The sequence below is a fragment of the Capricornis sumatraensis genome, chromosome 2 (genome assembly GCF_032405125.1).
Source record: "Capricornis sumatraensis isolate serow.1 chromosome 2, serow.2, whole genome shotgun sequence".
NCBI lineage: Eukaryota > Metazoa > Chordata > Mammalia > Artiodactyla > Bovidae > Capricornis > Capricornis sumatraensis.
The window spans coordinates 59,430,209-59,452,500 of NC_091070.1; the positions used below are offsets into that span (position 1 = coordinate 59,430,209).

Consider the following 22,292-nt stretch of genomic DNA (forward strand, 5'->3'; position numbering starts at 1 on the left):
TGTTGAATTGTTCAGTCGCTAAGTCATGGCTGATTCTTTGTGACCCCAAAGATAGCAGTACACCAGACTTTCCTGTCCTTCACTATCTCCCAGAGTTTGCTCAGTTTCATGCCCACTGAGTCAGTGATGCTATCTAACCATCTCATCCTCTGTTGCCCACTTCTCCTCCTACCTTCCATCTTTCCCAGCATCAAGGTCTTTTCCCATGCGTTGACTCTTTGCATCAGGTGGCCAAAGTATTGCAGTTTCAGCATCAGTCCTTCCAATGAATATTCAGGGTTGATTTCCTTTAGGATTGACTAGTTTGATCTCCTTGTAATCCAAGGGACTCTCAAGAGTCTTCTCCAGCACCACAATTCAAAAGCATCAGTTCTTTGGTGCTCAGCCTTCTTTATGGCCACCTCTCACATCCATACATATCTACCGGAAAAACCACAGCTTTAACTATATGGACCTTTGTCGGCAAAGTAATGTCTCTGCTTTTTAATATGTTGTCTAGGTTTGTCATAGTTTCCCTTCCAAGGAGCAAGTGTCTTTTAATTTCATGACTTCAGTCACCATCTGCAGTGATTTTGGAGCCCAAGAAAGTAAAATCTGTCAATGTTTCCACTGTTTCTGTTTCTATTTGCTATTTTTTTTTTTTTATGTTTTTCTTTTTCTTTTTTCATGATTGAGGTGCTTTATTTGGGTATCTGTTTAAAAATGTGGATGGAGGGGTGAGAACTGAGAAAATGGTGGTCAAAGGATACAAACTTGCAGTTAGAAGATGAATAACTTTTGGAGATCTAATGTACAACACTGTGATTCTAGTTAACAATACTACATTACACACTTCAAAGTTACTAAGAAAGTGAAAGTGAAAGTGAAGTTGCTCAGTCGTGTCCGACTCTTTGCGACCCCGTGGACTGTAGCTCTCCAGGCTCCTCTGTCCATGGGGTTCTCCAGGCAAGAATACTGGAGTGGGTTGCCATTTCCTTCTCCATCTATTTGCTATTAAGTGATTGGACTGGATGCCATGATCTTACTTTTTTAATGTTGAGTTTTAAGCCCTCTTTTCTACTCTCCTCTATGACCTTCATCAAGAGGCTCTTTCTTTCCTCTTCAATTTCTGCCATTTATCATCTGTATATCTGAGGTTCTGAGGTTATAGATATTTCTCTCGGCAATCTGTTTTTTTAGTCGTGGCAATCTTGATTCCAACTTGTGATTCACCCAATCTGGCATTTTGCATAATGTACTCTGCATAGAAGTTAAATTAGCAGAGTGACAGTATACAGCCTTGACGTACTCTTTTCCCAGCTTGGAACTAGTCCGTTGCTCCATGTCCGGTTCTAACTGTTTCTTCTTGACCTGCATACAGGTTTCTTAGGAGACAGGAAAGGTGGTCTGGTTTTCCCATCTCTTTAAGATTTTCCACAGTTTATTGTGATCCCAACAGTCAAAGGCTTTAGTGTAGTGAGTGAAGCAGAAGTAGATGTTTTTCTGGAATTCCTTTGCTTTCTCTGTGACCCAATGAATGCTGGCAGTTTGGTCTCTGGTTCCTTTGCCTTTTCTAAATCCAGCTTGTACATCTGGAAGTTCACGGTTCACATACTGCTTAAGGTGGTGTGCAAATGCAAGAGACCCAGCAGACATGGGTTTGTTCTCTGGATCAGGAAGATCCCCTATAGGAGGGCATGGGAATCCACTCCAGTATTTTTGCCTGGAGAATCCTGTGGACAGAGGAACCTGGCAGTCTAAAGTCCATGGGGTCACAGAGTCAGACATGACAGAAGTGACTTCACATGCATGCAAAGCCTAGCTTTATCTGCGTAGAATCTCTAATGAAGTGTTGAATAGAAGTGGTCAGAGTAGATATCCTTGTGTTCCTGATTTTAGAGAGAAAGCATTCAATCTTTCACTATTAAGTATAATGACAGCTGTGGGTTTTTTTTTTTTTTTAAGATGTCCTTTACCAGACTGAGGAAATTCCTTTCTACCTATATTGTGTGAGTGTTTTTAATCATGAAATGGAGAAGGGAATGGCAGTCCACTGCAGTGTTCTTGCCTGGAGAATCCCATGGATGGAGGGACCTGGTGGGCTGCAGTCCATGGGGTCACACAGTCGGACACAAGTGAAGCGACTTAGCACAGCACAATCACGAAAACGTGTTGGATTTTCTCAAATGCCTTTTCCACTTTTGTTGAGGCAGTCATGTGGTTTTTGTCCTTTATTCTATTAACATGAACTTATTACATTCACTGACTTTTGGATGTTTAGTAGGCCTTGCATTCATGCAGTGAATCTCACGTGATCTTGATATATAATTCTTTTTAAATGTTGCCACGTTCAGTTTACTAGTATTTTGTTCAGAATTTTTGTATCAATATTCATAAGGGATGTTGATATGCAGTTTTTGTTTTCTTTTGATATCTTTGTCTTGTTTGACTGTTAACTGATCTTGTTGAATTAAGAAGTGTTCCTGTTTCTGTTTTTTGGGAGATTTTGTGAAGAATTGGTACTAATTCTTCTTTAAATACTTGGTAGCATTCATGAGGTCTGAGCTGTTAAAAGTTATTAATTCTGTTTCTTTAGTTGTTATAGGTCTATTCACATATTCTTTTTCTTCTTGAGTAAGTTTCACAAGTTTGTATCTTTCTATGAGTTTTCCCACTTCATATAAATTATCTAATTTGTTGGCTTATAGTTGTTCACAGTATTTCCTTATAACTCCTCTCCATGTAATTTTTAAGAATAAAAATTCATTGTTGCCCTTAAAAATGCTATGAAGAATTTTTTAATGATGTGGGAAAATGGTCTTGACATACTATTAAGCAAAAAAAAAGCAAAATGTGGAAGTATATTTACAGTTTTTATGGTTGCATTATGAGGATTTGTTTGTTACAAAATACTAGTAAACTGAATGTGGCAACATATAAAAAGAATTATATATCAAGATCAAGTGAGATTCACTGCATGAATGCAAGACCTACTAAACATCCAATGCTTTAAGCCAAAGGAACCGACCATCATCCACTGAACACCTTTGAGAAACATAGCAGGCCCCATTCCTGCCCATACGATGATTTTGAGCTCTGTAACACCTGCTTCTTTCTGGAGCCTTGAATACTACTTCATATTCCCTCTTCACATCAAATCATATCATTGCTTTTAACCTACTCAGCTCAGCTCCAGGGATTACTTTACAGATTGCTGCTTCCAGGCCATGGCAATGTCAGTGTGACTTAATAACCTGATTTCATAGTTTTCCTGGTTCAGTCGCTTATTTGAGTCTTTGCCCATCTCCAACTTCTTTGTTTTAAATCAAGTTTGATGTCCTTTTATTTCTTTAAATTGAAGTATGATTAACATGTAAGAATTTTTTTCCTTATGATGATGGACTTTAAAAAAATATTATATGATCCTTTAAAAATATTGTATTTATTTCTTTATTTTTAGCTGGTTCTTTGTTGCTTCGTGCAGGCTTTCTCTAGATGCACAGAGCGGGCTCCTCTCTAGGTGCGGTGCACATGCCTTGTGTGGTGGTTTTTCCTGATGCAAGGCACGGGCTCTCGAGTGCACCAGCTTCAGTAGCTGTGGTGTATGGGCTTAGTTGCCCCTCGCATGTGGAATTTTTCCAGAGCAGAGGTTGAACCCATGTCCTCTGCATTGGCAGGTAGATTCTTAGCCACTGGATCACCAGGGAAGTCCATAATGAGGACTTTTAAGATCTACTTTCTGAGCAACTTTCAAATATGCAATTACTAGCTATACACAATTGCTACCTATAAAGACACAATTACTAACTATAGTCACCATGCTGTACATTACATCCCTGTAACTTACTTACTTTGTATATGGAAGTCTGTACAGAGTTTGTAAAGGGTTCTTGATATACTCTGCATATTAGATCCTTATCAGTGACATGATTTACAAATATTTTCTCTCATTCAGTGCATTATCTTTTTACTTTCTTGATAGTGCCATCTGATTCCACATCTGTTTTTAAGGTTAAGTATTTGTTGATTTAGATAACCTTTACACTTTAATTAAAAGTATTACTTCATGGGCTGTGATTGACTCCTTGCTATGAAATAGTGATTTTTGAATTCTAATGCGCTTGTGAATATCATCTATGTTTTCCTTTGCTGGTAACTGTTAAGTAAGAAAGAAATTACCTCAAACAGATACTTTGCCCAGAAATAAATATTAATAGAAAAGGAATCTTGAGTAAAGTTGTTGAATTTTCTGTTTTCCTCCCCTATGACAGAATGCATCAGTAAATACTTTGAAATGTACTTTATTCCAGAAAATAGTTTTCTGTTAGTAATATCCCATTATACTGAATACTTCCTATCGCTCTGATATTCTGTTTTTTTGTTTTTTTAATTTAAAGACAAAACAAGCTGTGCTTTGTTCCCTTCTGGGATTGAAACAGTGAAGAGGATACGTATGGCCAAGGGGCACATAGCAACTGTGATGGCAGATGTGAAAATTGAGGCTACGCCTCACCTTTGTTTTAATGCAGTCTAAAGACAAATATTTTTGGTGGAGGAAGAGTGAAGTCATGGAGAAAGGGAGAAGTAGATACATGAAGCAAAAAGCAGTTTTAAAAACTCAACCCAGTTTGAATCATACAAAAATTTATGATTTTCCATGGACTTTATCTTTCATAGCTGATGATATGTTTAACTTTATTCATATTCTTTATGTCTTTTCTTTCTAAGCTTATAGTGGCTGTTGAACAAGAAGAAATTCCCAGACTTCAGGCCCTGTATGAGAGAGGCCTGCAGAATGGTGTCCAGGGCCTGAGGCTGATCCAGCAGGAGGACATAAAAAAGAAGGAGCCCTATTGTAGGGTAAGTGATTCACTAACCCCACACACATGCTCACAGGGATATTTTCAGTTGGGGCTCAGTCCCTGTGACATGGAGGCTGGGGGTGAGCCTATAGGAAGCAGGAATCATAGAAACGGATAATCTTGTCACAGGCGCATTGAGGTGACAGACACAGGAGGGCGTTGCCACAAACTCTGGATGCTCATCTCTTCTTCCCTATGAGAAACTACCAGGTCCAAAGAACACATGCAAAGGCAAGAGAGGTCTGAGGCCCTGTGACGTGTTGGGAAAGCGCTGAGCGGCGAGGTGTGGTTGGGTCGTAGGGTGTGTAATGGGAGATAACAGATGGGATTGGAAAGGCAGACGTAGCCCACACAAAGGGCCTGATATTCATGCTGATACTTTGAAGTGTATCCAGTAGACATGGGTAGCCACTGAAAATTTTTGAGGATGGTGGCTGCATTATCTGGTCTGCTTCAGGAGGGTGTGAAGGGTGGGTTATAGAGCATGGCTTAAAACATGCTATGGAGAAAACCAGATCTTTATTTGTGATGGAGACTTGACTATATATATATAATAATCACTCTGCATATCAACTTTCCTTGATAGCCTTTTAGAGGCTGCTGTCCAATTCCCACTCTACTGACTGTCACAGTGAATTGCTGTATCTCCTGTGTTCCATTCCTCAGGGTTTTGGTTTTTTTAAATTTTTATTGGAATATAGTTGATTTACAATGTTGTGTTAGTTTCAGGTATACATCAAAGGGAATTAGTTATACATATACACATATCTACTCTTTTTTAGATTCTTTTCCCCATGGGCCATTACAGAGTGTTGAGTGGAGTTCCCTGTGCTATACAGTAGGTCCTATTGTTGTTGTTTAGTCACTAAGTCATGTCTGACTCTTTTGCAGCCCCATGGACTGTAGCCCACCAGGCTCCTCTGTCCATGGAATTTTCCCAGCAATTATACTGGAATGGGTGGCCATTTCCTTCTGCAGGGGATCTTCCCAAAATATGTGTGTGTATATATATACAATAAAATAGATAAAAGTACATATATGTATATAGCCCAAATTGTGCATGTATATATATATAATATATACACAACAATAGTATATGTGTATATATATATATGCAATATGTAAAAATAGGTAACTAATAAGGACCTACGGAGAAGGCAATGGCACCCCACTCCAGTACTCTTGCCTGAAAAATCCCATGGATGGAGGAGCCTGGTGGGCTGCAGTCCATGGGGTCAATAAGAGTCGGACACAACTGAGCGACTTCACTTTCACGCGTTGTAGAAGGAAATGGCAACCCACTCCAGTGTTCTTGCCTGGAGAATCCCAGGGACTGGGGAGCCCGGTGGGCTGCCGTCTCTGGGGTCACACAGAGTCGGACACGACTGAAACGACTTAGCAGCAGCAGCAGCAGCAGCAGCAGCAGCAATAAGGACCTATGGGCTTCCCCAGTGGCTCAGCGGGAAAGAATCCTCCTGCAGTACAGGAGACGTGGGTTTGATCCCTGGGTCAGGAAGATCCCCTGGAGGAGGGCATGGCAACAACCCTCCAATATTCTGGTTGGGAAAATCCTGTGGAGAGAGGAGACTGGTGGGCCACTGTCCATGGGGTTGCAAAAGAGTTGAACATGACTGAAGCAACTAACCACCACCATGTATCTATTTTGTCTATTTTATTTATTTATATCTTACAACCCACTCCAGTATTCTTGCCTGGAGAATCCCACGGACTGAGGAGCCTGGTGGGCTGCAGTCCACGGGTTCACAAAGAGTCGGACACGACTGAGTGACTTTACTTACTTACTTATATATATATATTTTAATATATACAGTAGTGTGTATATATCAATCCCGATTTATCCACCCCCACTTACCCCCTGGTAACCATAGGTTTGCTTTCTGCATCTGTCCCCAGTGTTTTAATGACATTATACAATATTTGGACTCTGGGTACCTATCTTAGTGAGTATGACCTTGAACTCACTGTCAGGCGATGCTTATCAAAAGCTCGCTTTAGAGAAACACTGGTTAAAGAAGAGAGCCTAGATGATCATTCATTCTTCTACATCTCTCCAGACCACAGACTGTGGTACAGCTATACTGTAGTGTTTTTCCCTCCCCACCCACTCCTTGACCCCAGATTACTCTCCTTGAGTTGTGTTTTGGTGTTCTGGCATCAGCCTATGGAGAATATCACTGTGTCACTCACTAAGGCCTCTACTGTAAGAAGATAGGTTCACTGTTGAATAGCATCTTTTTGAGAACACTCAGGAGAAATTTCTCTCAGACCCCAGTTTTAAGTCTAATTTTTCCTTCCTGAGCAGTTTCTGTCTATGGACACCGTAACTGATTGCATTGTCCTGTTTACCTTGATCCCAAACAGGACACATTTGTGCCCCATTCTTGCCAAGTAGCTAAAGCCTTAAGCATACATTTTCATTTTTATTGCACTAATTTCACTCTTTGTTTCATCTTGTCTTTTCATCTTTGTTTTCTGTATGCTCTTATTTTTTGGAACTTGTTATTGAATCCTAGCATATCAGTACATTCAAAATCATCAACTTGATGAATTTTCATGAAATGTGATCAGCATCCAGATCAACAAACAGAACATTACCTGCTTCATTTTGTTTGTTTAATTCACTTATTGATTCTAACAGTTTATCTATGAATTCTTTTTTATTTTTTGGCCATTTTGCACGGCACATAGGAGCTTAGTTCCTCAACCAGGGGTAGAACCTGTGCCCCCTGTGGTGAAAGCATGGATTCTTAACCACTGGACTGCTATGGAAGTCCTAATTCTTCTTCTGTATTTTATATATACAATCATATTGTCTGCAAATAATAACTTCCAGTCCATATACTTGTCTGGTTTAAAATTTAATGCTAGTATATATTGTTTTGTATGTATTTTTGTTTGTTTTTACAAGCTGCTTCAAATCCTTTTACACAAAGACAATATAGAATTAATTTTTCTTAAGTTATCTTTAGTTGTGCAGTTAAGGTTGGATCAAAATATTTGATTTTCTTAAGTAGTATAAAGTTCCCAAGAGATTGGTAGTACCTAGAAATCCAGATAGCGCTGAATGAGTCCTTCTGGCAGAGAAGGTCATAGCATCTTCGACTCTGGCATACTTCACCTCTCTCTCCCTTTGGACTCAGAATGGTAAGAGTGTTTTCCTTGTGGGAACAGATCTTCTCCCTTTTCCTCTCTCCATATAGTTCTTATTTCTCTGAGATGATGAATGAATGAATGATTTTTTAATAAAAAGACGCATTCATTGAATATCTGATTTTGTCTATTTTCTTCCGGCTTTGAGCAAATGCTACATGGGTCTTAAGCCAGGATCAGCAAACTGTGGCTCGTGTGGGCCAAGCCCACAACCTGTTGTTAATGACCTACTAAGCTGTTTTAAATGGTTGAGAAAAATTAAAAGAATAATATTTTGTGACAGTGAAAATTATATGAAACAAAATTTCTGTGTCACACAAATAAATTTTTATTGGCATACAACCATACTTAATCATTTATGTGTTGTCTTTGGCTGCTTTTGTGTCAAACAGCCAACTTGAGTAGTTGGAACCTTAAGCTTCACGTGGACAAAAACATTTACTATCTGGCCCTTTACAGAAAAAATTACCAGCTCCTGATCTAAACAGTAGGGAGCCACTGAAGGATTTTGGCAGGAAAATGATATGCAAACTGTGTTAATTAAGGAAAAGTTAATCAAAGTCTGGTGCATAGGATGAAACTGGCTGTGGGAGAGAGGGGAGCCTTGAAGTGGGAGGTCAGAACCATTTATATATTTATTTTTGGAAGCACCTTTACTCCCTATGACACCACCGACACTACCTATTATAGTTATTTTTAGAATCAGTTCAGTTCAGTCGCTCAGTTGTGTCCAACTCTGCGACCCCATGTACTGCAGCATGTGAGGCTTCCCTGTCCATCACCAACTCCCAGAGCTTCCTCAAACTCATGTCCATTGAGTTGGTGATGCCAGTCAACCATCTCATCCTCTGTTGTCCCTATTTTTAGAACCTGATTCCTTTCTGCTGGACTTCCCTGGTGGCTCAGATGGTGAAGAATCTGCATGCGATACAGGAGACCCGGGTTTGATCCCTGGGTCAGGAAGATCCCCTAGAGAAGGAAATGGAAACCCACTCCAGTACTTTGCCTGGAGAATTTCATGGACAGAGGAGCCTGGCAGGCTAAAATCCATGGGGTCTGAAAGAGTGGGACACAACTGAGCAACTAACATTACTACTACTGTATATATCATAGGTCAGTAATTTCTAGACTTAAGGCAGTTTTGGCATACTATTCTTTATCTCACTGTAGTTTCTCTTGTTTTTTTCCCCATAAAATGGGATTTGACATAAGATGAGCAGCAGTTTGTGGTGGCTGAGAAGTCAGACAGACATAAATTTAAATCTCATGTCTGCCTATTTAACAGCTGTTTACCTTAAGTTAAAATTTTTCTAAACCTCAGACTCCTTGTTTGTAAAATGGAGGTTGTTCTGAGAATTAAATACAATAATACATGTAAAGCATCCAGGATATGTTAATCCTCAAGAAGTGATGGTTGTTATTTTGTGCTTTGTGTGAGCAGTAATTCTGGTGAATTAAAATTGATTTTTTGAGATATCTGGGTACTTTTGGAGAAGGCAATGGCACCCCACTCCAGTACTCTTGCCTGGAAAATCCCATGGACAGAGGAGCCTGGTAGGCTTCAGTCCATGGGGTTGCTAAGAGTCAGACATGACTGAGCGACTTCACTTTCACTTTTCACTTTCATGCATTGGAGAAGGAAATGGCAACCCACTCCAGTATTCTTGCCTGGAGAATCCCAGGGACAGGGGAGCCTGGTGGGCTGGCACCTATGGGGTCGCACAGAGTCGGACACAACTGAAGCGACTTAGCAGCAGGTACTTTTCGTGACATCTGATAAGATAACTTTTTTATGTTCTTTTTCTCCTGGTTTACATTTTCCCTTTTTCCTAATACTTTGCTTGCAACTCATTATTTTAGTCTGTTTATTTCCTTTAAGCCATGTCAATCCCTCTGTAGAATAAAATAGGCTATTTCAAAACATTGTTGAGAGATCCTAGGATATCTTCAAACTAGGGTTGTGAGTAACTCATATAAAAGCTCGTTTTAGTCAGTTGGGGCTGCTGCAACAAAGTGTGTGCTCAGTCGTGTCTGACTGTTTGCAACCCTATAGACTGTAGCCCACCAGCCTCCTCTGTTCATGGAGTTTTCCAGGCAAGAACTCTGGAGTGGGTTGCCAATTCCTACTCCAGGGGACTTCCCGATCCAGGGATTCAGCCCTCTTCTCTGTGTCTCTTATGTTGGCAAGTGGATTCTTTACCACTAGTGCCATCTGGAAAGGGGACCAGTTAGCTTATAAGTTTCAGGTATTTATTTCTCATAGTTCTAGAGTTTAGAAGTCTGAGATCAAGGCTCTGAAAGATTTGATGTCTGATGAGGACCCACTTCCTGGTTCATAGACCATCTTCTAGCTGTGTTCTCACAGTACTTAATGGGTGAGGGAGCTCTCTGGAGTCTCTTTTATAAAGCCACTAATCCCATTCATGAAGGCTCCATCCTTATTACCTAATTGCTTCCCAAATACTCCATCTCCACATACTGTCCCATTGGTCATTAGGTTTCAGTCTATGAATTTTGGAGGCCCACAGACATTCAGTCTATAGCAGAACTGGTGGTATATACTAATGCCATACTTAAAAAAATATTAGTATGAAAGGGATTAGGGAGCTATACACATATGGAGGCAGGAAGTATTCAGTTCAGTTCAGTTCATTCGCTCAGTTGTGTCCAGTTCAGTTCATTCACTCAGTTGTGTCCAACTCTTTGCGACCCCCTTGAATGGCAGCACGCCAGGCTTCCCTGTCCATCACCAACTCCCGGAGTTCACTCAAACTCATGTCCATCGAGTCAGTGATGCCATCCTATATGGGAAATCTCTTCCTTCTGCTCAGTTTTCCTGTGAACCTAAAACTGCTCTAAAAAATCAAATCTACTAAAAAAATGAAATTAAACTTGCTTCCCACCTCTTATCTATACAGTGCTTTACAAGAATTATTGAGTGCTTCCTGACTATAAAACAGCTAAACCTGTTTCTGTTTTATTGTTTTGTGTGATTTTGATAGTGTTTGGTTGTGAAACTAAGATGTCAGAATCTCACTGATCTATATCAAATATTACCTGGCATTTGAGAATAAAACAGTTTATAACCTCCCCTAGAGAGGCATGCTAATTTTTAACGTGTGCTTCTGTCTTTACGTGCTATAAAGAAACTGCTTCAGACTTCAAGATTAGTGTAAAAAAAAAAAAAAAAAGATATATGAGCCCCTGACCCCACTGTGGATTTGGTCATGATGTAAAAACAATATTAACTCTGGAGTTTGGGAAACAAAGTTTTTGATTTCATGATGGTACTGAAATCTTGGGGATTTGGAAGATTCCAGCTAGTCAGCTGAAACAACAATCATCTGTTGTGTGTCTCATAACTTTAGAAATTGGAAAAAAAAAAAAAAAAAAGAAGGACCCATGGTTCTTTATATCATGCCTTACTGTTCAAAACAAAGCAGAACAGCATTTTGTACATCATAAAGATTAGGGATGAGTCTAGATATTGTTCTGTGCACCTGACCATGTGATCCTCACATTTCTCAGAATGAGGTAGATGAAGTATGTATATATAGATAATCAAGTTAATTTGACCAACATTTTCTTCTTTACTGTGTGCCCAGCACTACAATGGGTACTGCAGATGTGAAGGCAAGACATTGCCATGATCCTGAAAGAAGTTAGAGTGTAGCAGAAGATAGTTTTAATAGAGTGATAAGTATTATCACTATACTACTGATACTCTGTCTTGTACCAAGATAAGGGAGAGCTTTTAGTTTAATCTGAGAGTCTAGAAAAGTCTTCTCAGAGGTGAGCCCTCCGCTTGAAAGATGAATAAGTAGTGTAACTTCTAAGAGAGGTGTATGTTACCCTTCCCTGAGGCCTCTGCAGTAGTGATCAACTTTATAGAAGGCCACATTATGGTTATCAATGTCTAGACATTTTTAGGGGTGGCAATATATAGTGGAAAGCATACTTCAGTTTTTCATAAAGGTGTCTTGAGTAAATGTCTCCCTTTTCCCCCAAATTCACGACCACTACGAGGAATGGGTGGCAGAATTTCCATGGTATAGGGTCTCGTCTCTTTCTTCCAGGCCCTCCAGAAAGAAATAGTTTGTCAGGGGAACTCTGAAAGGGTTTCTTGTATGAGATCTCTTTAAGAAGAAAATGAAGTGCCCCTAGTGGGCGTATCTGAGAAAGTTTGAAACTGCATCTGCAAACTTTGAAGGATGGCTCTTGACAGTGCTCTCTATGCCTCTCTATCTTGACTGCTTCCTCTGACCTTAGCTGTGCTGATCCAGCTGCCTTACTTTAACGCTATTGGTCAATCACATATTCCTCTAGCCTCCTGACTGACTTCCAACCCTTAGCTTTCCCTGACCCACTTGCCTGGTTCTTTTCCAACCACCTGACCTGCCATGATATCAGATTTCAAGCTCTGACCTGGTGACCTGGTCAGCGCACATGCAGTCTCCTGGCTTGCAGACAGCCAGCCTGTCCCCTAACCCCACCCTAGGCCAGAGTGTCAGCAGCTTGGCAGCAGTGATTTGTTCCACCTTCCCTCTCATCCGCATTCAGGCAAGGCACACCAGCATCTCATGAGGAGGGTCAGAGCCAAGACCAGAAAGGGAAGGAAGAAGGAAACCTGTTAGGAAGGGTAAAATTTGGTATATGTTTAAAGATAGCCCTCAAAAGTTCATTCAGTCAGTAAATATTTGAGTGCCTTCTGTGTGTGTCAGGCATGTGCTGGATTAGAGGAGTAGAAGATGAATAAGAAGGATATTTGAGATGATAAAAAAAGATTGATACGAAGCACTTGTACACATGTTATTTTATCCCTCTGTTATCATACTTATCACATAGTTTTATGCTATATAAGAAAGTTTTTGTGACTCCCAAATACTATTTGTAGGTTGAAGTTGAATTCTACTTATTGGACCTGTGAATTTAGGAATTTCAGGCGATAGAAGTTCTAGTGTAAAATCTTACATGTTTCTACTGTGTTGAAACAGAAGGAATGATTTCCTGTTCTTGGCAAATGCTCTCAAATTCTGGAAGCAAGACTGTCAGGAGAATGATGAATTTTGCCACATGTTAGGTTCAGCTTGTGAAAGAGCCTGAGATTGTGAGCCTTCACTTTTAGTACCCTCTGACCATTTGGAAACATTGGTCAGGGTTTCCTGACCAATGTGGCAAAATCAAAAGCTTTTAAAGGCCAGACAGGTAAATGCACTGGGCTAGGGTGGAGCAGTGAATTCAGATGAGATATTTAATATTATCAGATGTCATTTTAAAACTGTAACAGCAGTGCAGTGCTGCCCAGGAGGATGGCAGCACTTAAGTCACATTCAACTTCTGGGCTTTAGTTATCCTGGGAACCAGTCTGCCCTCTTAGGGGAAACTGATTGAGAGAACTGATGTACTCTTCTATACAAAAAGGCAACAGAAAATGGTGCCATTTCCAAGCACTCACCAAAATGTAGTCAGTATTTAGTGTGTGAAATTCTACTCATATCTTTTTCTTCACAATTAGAAAAGGCCTATGCACATTGAATACTTATTCTGAAAAATTAAATATGTATGGTTGTAGATCATTCATTTATAAACATGTTTTGAGTGGCAACTGACACACACATACACACATACTCCAACATAGCAATTAAATACCCAGGCTATTAATTTCTCCATATTACCTGAAAAGAAAGTCTGAATGAACCACTAAAATCTCCATTCAGTAGTTGCAGTCTTGAAGATAGATTCTGCAGCAAATCAGATCAGTACTCTGAAAACATTGTGAACAACTCTGGGCTCTCATTGAGTGTGCATGACAGATAATATACTACTGGGAAAATCTTAGCAGAGCTTATAGAAAGGAATTGGTGATACAGAATTGACTCAGAATCAGATATGGTTAAGGATAAATAAAACTGAAAGACTCATTGTAGCAGTTGGAAGAGCCTGGAAAAATTAACTCCTCTAAGGAGGAGAATTATTTCCAGATTATAGAGGTTTTCTTATTTAGCTAGTATTATTTCTGTTATCTGTTAGACAATTTTTATATGTATTCAGTATCAAATTTAGGCACTGAATTGAGAAAGGTTTTATTTTATTTTTCTTTAAGACTATTAGATGTTTGCCAGGAAAGGCTAATTGTGAGTTATCCATCAATATAAACAGTAAAAAAAAATTCAGCCAAAGATCAAATTTATTGGACCATCTGTTGTTTAGTTGCTAAGTCACGTTCAACTCTTAGACCTCATGGACTATAGCCTGCCAGCTTCTCTGTCCATGGGATTTCCCAGGCAAGAATACTGAAATGGTTTGCTGTGCCCTCCTCCAGGGGATCTTCCTGACCCAGGGATCAAGCCTGAGTCTTCTGCATTGACAGGTAGATTCTTTACCACTGAACCACCAGGGAAGCCTCATTGGAGAGCCTGTCGTCAGCAGTTTTTAAGTATATTGTCTTGATTTTTTCACAATTCTGTCCCAGGGTCTAATGGCTATTGATTGTCCTTATACTGGCATCGTGGACTATCGGCAGGTGGCTTTGTCATTTGCCAAGGATTTCCAAGAAGCAGGTGGCTCTATTTTGACCAGTTTTGAAGTAGAAGATATTGAAATGGCTAGAGAAAGTCCTTCAAGAAGTAAAGATGGTAAGCTGTCCTTATCTTTTCTGTCGAATACTTGAATTGACTTTAAAGAAATTTGGGACTGTTTCTGTCTAGGGTAGCATGATAAGAGGGTCACCGGTAGGGCACAGAGCTGGAGGCAGGTGCAGAAGTGAAATTAGCTCCCAAAGACTTTCCTATCCAATAGGTTAGACTCAGAATCCCCTGGGGATGCTTGTTAAAAATGCAGATTTTAGCATCCTCCCAGGGACAGGGGAGCCTGGTGGGCTGCCGTCTATGGGGTCACATAGAGTTGGACACTACTGAAGTGACTTAGCAGCAGCAGCAGCAGCAATCTTACTGAATCAGACTGTCTGGGGATAGGACATGACTCAGCCATTCTGAACCCCCCACCCCCAATTCCCCCACTGTAGCCTGTACTTAAAGTTTATTTTGTTTTGCTTTGGGGGCACAGATTTTTTTTTTTTTAAACCAAATGAATTAGTTGTTAAGCCTTAAATTTGTTGTTTGGAAATTTGAAGGGAAAAAGAAGTAGTGCTCAGTTCGTTCTTTCTTGACAAGCCTTTAAGGAGGTCTGGGCTATCTGAAGCAATCATTTTCCCAGTGTTCTTCTAAATTCTAAGATGATGAGCAAAATTGTTAAATAGTTGAGATTGTTAGGTAGACAGCATAATCAATCAAATTTTTGATGTAAGTAAGTAAATCATATTCTTTACCTGCTATCCATATGCATTATAGGTCTTTAAGATCACATGTATCTGACTGGGAACAAATTTTAGAAATAGTTTACCATTGGAAATTTTGTGTTGTAACAACTCTTGCTTCTCTATACAACCTAGAATCTGCAAGGATTCAGATAACGAACACTTGAATGACAAGTGTCATAGCATTCTTCCAGTGGAAAAATACATGCTGATTTGTGATGGTCCATTTTGTAGCATGTTTTCTAGGATTGTGGTTCACAGAAAAGCTGTGCCTTCTAATGTTGGAGCTGAGGTGGGGAATGGTTTACAGATTAAATGAATTACAATAAAATATGCTAAAAAAAAACATGCCAGAGTTTTATATATTGTCAAATATTAACCAGTTTAATCTCGCTACTTGGTAAAAAGAAAACTTTAGTATGAAAAGTAGGAGCCAGTCATGGTTATGACGGAGATAATCCTTGAAATTTATGACTAGAATAATATTTCATTTAATGTAGGCCTTCTTTTGCTAAAAATAAATTTTTCACTATTTTTTTTTCAGGGATGAAATATCCAATTGTTATAAGGAACACAAAGGTAAAGATTCTTTTTTTTAAAAAAATCTTTATTTATGTATTTGGCTGTGCCAGGTCCTAGTTGTGTCATGCAGGATCTTGTAGTTGCAGCTTGCAGGCTCTTGGGATTGTTAGTTGTGGTATGTGGGATCTAGTTCTACCACCAAGGATCGAACTTGAGCCCCTTGCATTGGAAGCACAGAGTCTTAACCACCAGAGTCTTAATCAGGGTAGTCCCAAGATTCTTAAGTAAACTACTTTCATCTACTTTATTTACTGTCATCTTCTTCCTTAAAAAGTTGAATGAAACCACAGTGCTGTATTTTATGTCATTGAATGAAATTTGCCTACTGTAAAAGTTATTCTGAGAAAAATCCTTTGGGAACAACGTAACAACTTTCATTCTAAGAAGGGTTGCAACTTGGAAACGTCTTCATCAAGTGATTGTACCAGCAAAGGACAGGATTATAAGCACTTGGAGTAATGAAAAATGATAGATGTTTTATCGTTTCTGCCTACTTATCTACATGAACTTACTATTAACTCTCTGCTAATTATAAGACTTTGGGGACAGGGAGCAGGCCATGCAGGGAGAGATAGGCTGCTTTTCTTCATCTTCTCATGGTCTAAAACAAGAATTATTGAATAGCATAGAAGTATTGCGTTAGCTGTTTGTTCACTGAACGATCAGAGTTCAGTCAGTCAAGAGAGTAGAGTCATCGATGAGTATATTGTAGGAATTAGGCCTTACACAGTTTTGAAAGTAGCGAGGTGAAAATTCAGAAGGGGAGTTGGTAGATCAGGAGGCATCTCCAGCCAGTTTCTGAGAAGCCAAGTGTGTCCAGCTGCTAAAGTTGGAATGCAAGCAGGAAGCTTTGTCTATACCCAAGTGGTGGCTGGGGCAGTGCTTGGCCAGTAGGATGGGTAGTCAGGAGGTGAGCTGAAGGTGGAGTTGTAATTTATCAGTACTTGGCAGTGGGTGTTTGGGCCAGAGGTGACCTTCAGGGAATAGTGTGGTTGCTGCTGTACCTCTGCCTCCCAGATCATATGCAGTTGCTGTTTGGTCAGCTTTAAGTTAGAAGCATGTAAGGAAGCATCAATCCCAGCATCACCAAAGTGACCCCGTAAATCCCCTGCAGTCCCTCCCTTTTCTACTTGGCATGCACTCACACCCCTTATAACTACATTTATGAAATAGAGTAGAACAATTATGCCTCCATCCACAAGGTGGAACTATCTTTCATACACCTGAAGACAAGCTTTCTCTCCAAAAAGGATACAAAGTCTACTTTTATTGATTGTGAATGTTTATTTCTTTTCTATCTGAGTCACTCTCCCACTTTGAGATCCTGCAATATAAATCCTGAGATAAAAGGTTAACCACTATTTAAGCATCTTAAGTCTCAACTGGAGGTAATTTTTCTTCCTAGGAGACGTGTGGCAACGTCTGGAAACATTTTTCTCATCACACCTAGTAGAAGCAGAAGAGGGGGGGCACTGCTACTGGCATTTAGTGGGTAGAGGCCAGGAAATCTGCTAAGCATTCTACAATGTGAGAGACAGGTCCCCACAGCAAAGGGGCATCTGGTCCCACATGTCAATAATGCTGAAGTTGAGAAACCCCATGTTAGATGATGGGGAAGTGGCAGAAATGGGTGTGCTAGTTGTCTAGGGCTTCCTTAACATAGTACTACACACTGGGTGGCTTAAGCAGCAGAAATCTATTTTTCCACATCTCTAGAGGCTAGAAATCTAGGTCTGGGTGCCATCAGGGTTGGCTTCTGGTGTGATCTCTCTTCTCAGCCTGTGGCTGGCTGCCTTTGTCCTTAAGTGGCCTTTTCTCTGTGCCTGCATACATGCAGAGAGAGAGTGGGAGAGAGCAGTCTCTTTCCCCTATAAGAACACCAGTCCTATGAGATTAGGGTTCCACTTTACAGACCTTATTTAATCTTAATTATCTCCTTAAAGGTCCTGTCTCCAAATACAGTCTCATTGGGCATTAGGACTTCAACCTATAAATCTGAGGAAGACACAGTTCACTCTAGTAACAATGAGCGTAAAGAAAGAGTTGGGTAATTTATAGGCAATTATATTTTATTTTAGAATAAGAAAGAAATACCCCTAGCTACTACACTCCTCATTTCTGTCACCAGTCGTGTGGTCATAGCAGATATTTATGATTTCCTTCTTCCACTACTCATTCCATAGGCCCTTTGCCCTTGGCAAGCATCTCAGCTGGTAATGGTTCCTAGTTTGCTGGGGTAACTCAAACTTCCATTCCTAAAGTGTCTGTGCGCTTAGCAGCCCTGCTTGTTTTGGGTTGTGGGTTCCATTTTTGGGTTCAATTAACTTTTATAATAACATATGGGGAAACTAAAACATATCCCAGGAGAGCTACATCCCAGACATACTTCTCTTTATCATCTCTGAACCCTCTATGTGGTAGCAACTCAGTGTTTCCTTGAGAGAATCGGTCATCCCACCCAGAACAGTTAATTCCTTCTGCCTATTGATTCACTGCCAGGAGGAGCCTGAAGTGACCAGGTATGACAGTATCAATTTCTGACTTAATGGAACCATTGCTTATTTTCTAATGGAAGCATTTTTTTCCCTTGGAAACCAAGACCTCTAGACCATCAGAGCCAAAAATTGTAGGGCTAGGAAGCAAACATTTCATAAGCAGTTTATTATAATAGTAAGGAGCTACTCCCATTTTCTACCCCTTGATTTCCAGACCTGTGAATCTTGGCTGTGGAAGAAACACCACCAGGTATTAGTCACTGGTTTAGAGGATGTAGAGAATCCTGGAAGACATTGCCCCAAGCCTATAGGTGTTGCCAGCCAACTAGTGCTGTTGCTGGATCTTCAGAAGCTCATTCTACTTTTTGTCACCCAGTAGCTTCAGGATTGTGGGGTAAATGGTAAAATTAGTGCATTCCACAAGCATAAACCTATTGTTATGCTTCATTTCCTGGAAAATAAGCTCACTGATCAGAAGTAATGCTTTTGAGTAAAATACCATTAATAGTGAATAAAGCATCCTATAAGTTCACAGATGGTGGTTTCCATAGAAGCATTGCAGGTGAGCAAGATGAATTTATATCCAGAGCAAGTGTCTACTCCAGTGAGGACTAAGTGCTGCCTTTGGTTTTTGATTGAAGTGGTCCAGGGACCATGTCAGTGGCTGTGTTCATCTCTGCTGTTGGCCGATTGAGCATTCACCTGAGGCTGTAAATAGATCAACCTTGGTGAATAAGTCCATGTTGTTAAACCCATGCATTACCTCCTTGCTGCCATAACCATTTAGTTCATGAAGCCATTGGGTGTGGACGGGGTGCCTGGGGACAGAGGCTAGCTAACATCCACAGGGCAGGTCATCTTGTCTACTGATTATTAAAATTTTCCTCTTCCATGATCACTCTTCAGTGAGCATTCATAGAGAACCCAAATATCTTTTTTATCTGAACCTGTTTTGAGAGATCCATTCACATACCTTTTCTCCAGAGCTCCTTTTTCTGACCATCCAGCAAATAGTCATTGCACATGAAACAGTATAGATCCATACTTCTAGCCATCTTTCCTTCTAGGTGAGATAAATAACCAGGTATGACCTTCTGTGTTCTGTTCCCTTGGGAAGATTGCCCTTTACTACAGACCTTCAGGGCCACTCCCAAGTGGGGCGCTGGTGCTGTAGCTCTTCTTTTCAAGTGATGTCAGAATGTTGTGCAGAACCATTTGTCAAGCTGGCCTGTATTTTCTTCTTGGTCAGCTGATCACTTTCCATGGGGCCGAGGGAGCAGGTCCAGAGGGAGGAGATGATTTAGCAGTGGAGGTCATGGGCATTTGAGCCACTTGCCTCCACAACTTATGTGTGCCTGCAGGACCTATACATCTCTGATCTTGTATATTCCACTTCCTCTTGATGACAGAGTGCTGTGTACACACCCAGTTTTGTGGCCTGGTGAGTAAGACAATACCCAGTTTATAATGGGTAGTTCAAATGGTAACTTGGCGACCTGTGGTCAAGTGTTGAATCAAAGGCAGAAGCCCTTTCTCAAAAGCAGGCTAATTACCTTCAGAGGCTGGTGTAACTTTCCTCCAAAATCCTAAAGTTCTGTGCTGTGATTCCTCCTATAGGGGCCTACCAAAGTCTCCCTAAAACATCATGATCAGCCACAAACTTGAATTACTGTCAGAGCTGCTGGATCATGTGGCCCAAGTGGCAGAACAGCCAGGGTGTCCATTCAGAAAAGGATTAAGAAGCAGAATGGTCAGCAGTGGTGGGAAGTGCAGGCCTGGTGGGGAGTAAATCCTGTAAAACTGAGGTCTCCAGTGACTTTAGAAATGAGATGTTAAAAAGAAAATAAGTATAGAAAATCATTATAGTTATTCTCTGCCTGGAGATTTCTATCACTTCTGGAATTTCTATGAAGGACTTGATCCTGAGAAGTCAGCCAGTTCCCTTTTCTGCAAACTTTGGACTTTGATCAGTGGGTCTTTATGAAACATAAAATGAACAAAAAATCAGCAAGCCTGCTTTTAACCTTCACTGGAGATTTTACTGTGGCCTTCTTGAGTTCCAGACCATTATTTCTGCAGATAATAAAATTCAGTTCCACGTTGGGTATTTCAGGGAGTCTCCTGATGAACCAACCTCCTGTATATGTTGGTATGTGAAAGTGAAAGTGAAGTCGTTCAGTCGTGTCCGACTCTTTGTGACCCCATGGACTGTAGCCTATCAGGCTCCTCCGTCCATGGGATTTTCCAGGCAAGAGTGCTGGAGTGGATTGCCATTTCCTTCTCCAGGGGGTCTTCCCAACCCAGGGATCGAACCCAGGTCTCCCGCATTGCAGGCAGACGCTTTACCATCTGAGCCACCAGGGAAGCCCTGGAGCAAAGAAAAATTGTATAATTGATCAAAATGGAGATAACGTGTTTGCTGCCATCAGATTTTTTTTTTTATTATTAAAAAACAGATAAGAAGAAAACTGGTCTCTTGAAAAACATAGATGAAAAATGCACAGAAGCAGCCAGAGCACTGGGTTTACTCTTTGGAACAGAGAACCATGAAGATGAAGTATAAAGATAAGAAAGTCATGACAAAGACTTTTCATGAGGCAGACTTGGTTGTCCCAGTAGAGCAAAATGATGCTGGGTATGGTGAGTTCCCTGAAACAGATGCCAGCTTCAAGGGAATTTGCAAGACAGTTGTTGAAGCACTCTCATTCAAGAAATGATGACCTTAATGCAGTTTGCTAGTGATGAATGTGATTATAGAATGAAGCGTAAGTGGGATGGACTTCCCATGTTATGGTTCAGACTGTTTTCATAAAGCTGCTGGCCAGCTTTCACCTCTTGCATATACTCTACAGACGATAAGTCTCTTTGCAGAAATTATTGAAGATTGTCTGGCAAACAGAAGTAAAGAGAACACCAACTTGTTGCATGAGTGAGAATTGGCTTACTTGAAGTATAATATTTTAAAGCATTAATGTTAAACCTGTGAATTTTGTTTTCAAGAAGTACATAAAACAAACTGTTGGAAACATTTACTTAAAACTTTTATAAAGCTAAAAAAAAAGAAGGATTAAAAGTCTGTTTCCACCCCTGCCCTAAGGAACTAAGGAACTAAAGTATGGCATCATGTGATTCCAGGGGCCTGTGGGAAACCAGGGGATATGTATTTCATTCAGCTTCTATAGTTGTTACTTTTATTTTGGCATTTTCCTCTAGTATAATTAAATAATATAACTTAAAATTTTAAATATAATTTTAATATATTTAAAAATTATAAAATATAAAATTTTGAGTCAGCTTATCAAGTTGAATATCTATGCATTTATAACAAGATAAAAGAAATAAATTTTTAAAATAAACTTTTGAGGAGAGGAGTTGCAAACTAAAGATTTATAAGTTGAATATGGGGGAAAGGTCTGTTTCACTTGAATGTGTGAAAGTGGTAGTTGTATCTGACTCTTGGCCATCCCATGGATTTAGCCCCCAGGTGCCTCTGTCCATGGAATTCTCCAGGCAAGAATACTAGAGTGGGTTGCTATTTCCTCCTCCAGGGAATCTTCCCGACCCAGGGATCAAACCTTGGTCTCCTGCATTGCAGGAAGATTCTTTACTGTCTAAGCCACCAGGGAAGCTTATGAAATACCAATAATGATGAATAGTGTGTTTTTAAAAGACTTTTATGGTTGAACTAAGTCAATGTAAATTAAACATTTCCATTTTGGGTGTGGAATTAATGTTACTAAATTATTTAATAATTTTTTTTCCTTTGAAATTGTTCTCAAGTTTTTAAAAGAACTTCTAAGTTATTGCATTCTGGTAGCATTCTACAAATTCTTTTATCTTTACGTTTTTCATAAGGCTTGTCTTCATTTTATGTTCTAAGAACAAAAG

General features: G+C 40.0%; 1 protein-coding gene and 1 pseudogene across 1 annotated transcript in view; both read left to right on the forward strand.

The window, feature by feature from the left end:
• The window catches only part of L2HGDH (L-2-hydroxyglutarate dehydrogenase), a 48,836-nt gene that overhangs the window by 10,944 nt on the left and 15,600 nt on the right, over positions 1 to 22,292 (forward strand). Inside the window, exons 4-6 of the mRNA XM_068965033.1 lie at positions 4,708 to 4,839; positions 14,485 to 14,647; positions 15,872 to 15,906. Coding sequence (XP_068821134.1) covers positions 4,708 to 4,839; positions 14,485 to 14,647; positions 15,872 to 15,906 — 330 coding nt within the window. The remainder of the gene's footprint in view (positions 1 to 4,707; positions 4,840 to 14,484; positions 14,648 to 15,871; positions 15,907 to 22,292) is intronic.
• LOC138073468 (histone PARylation factor 1 pseudogene) lies at positions 20,050 to 21,337 on the forward strand (annotated as a pseudogene).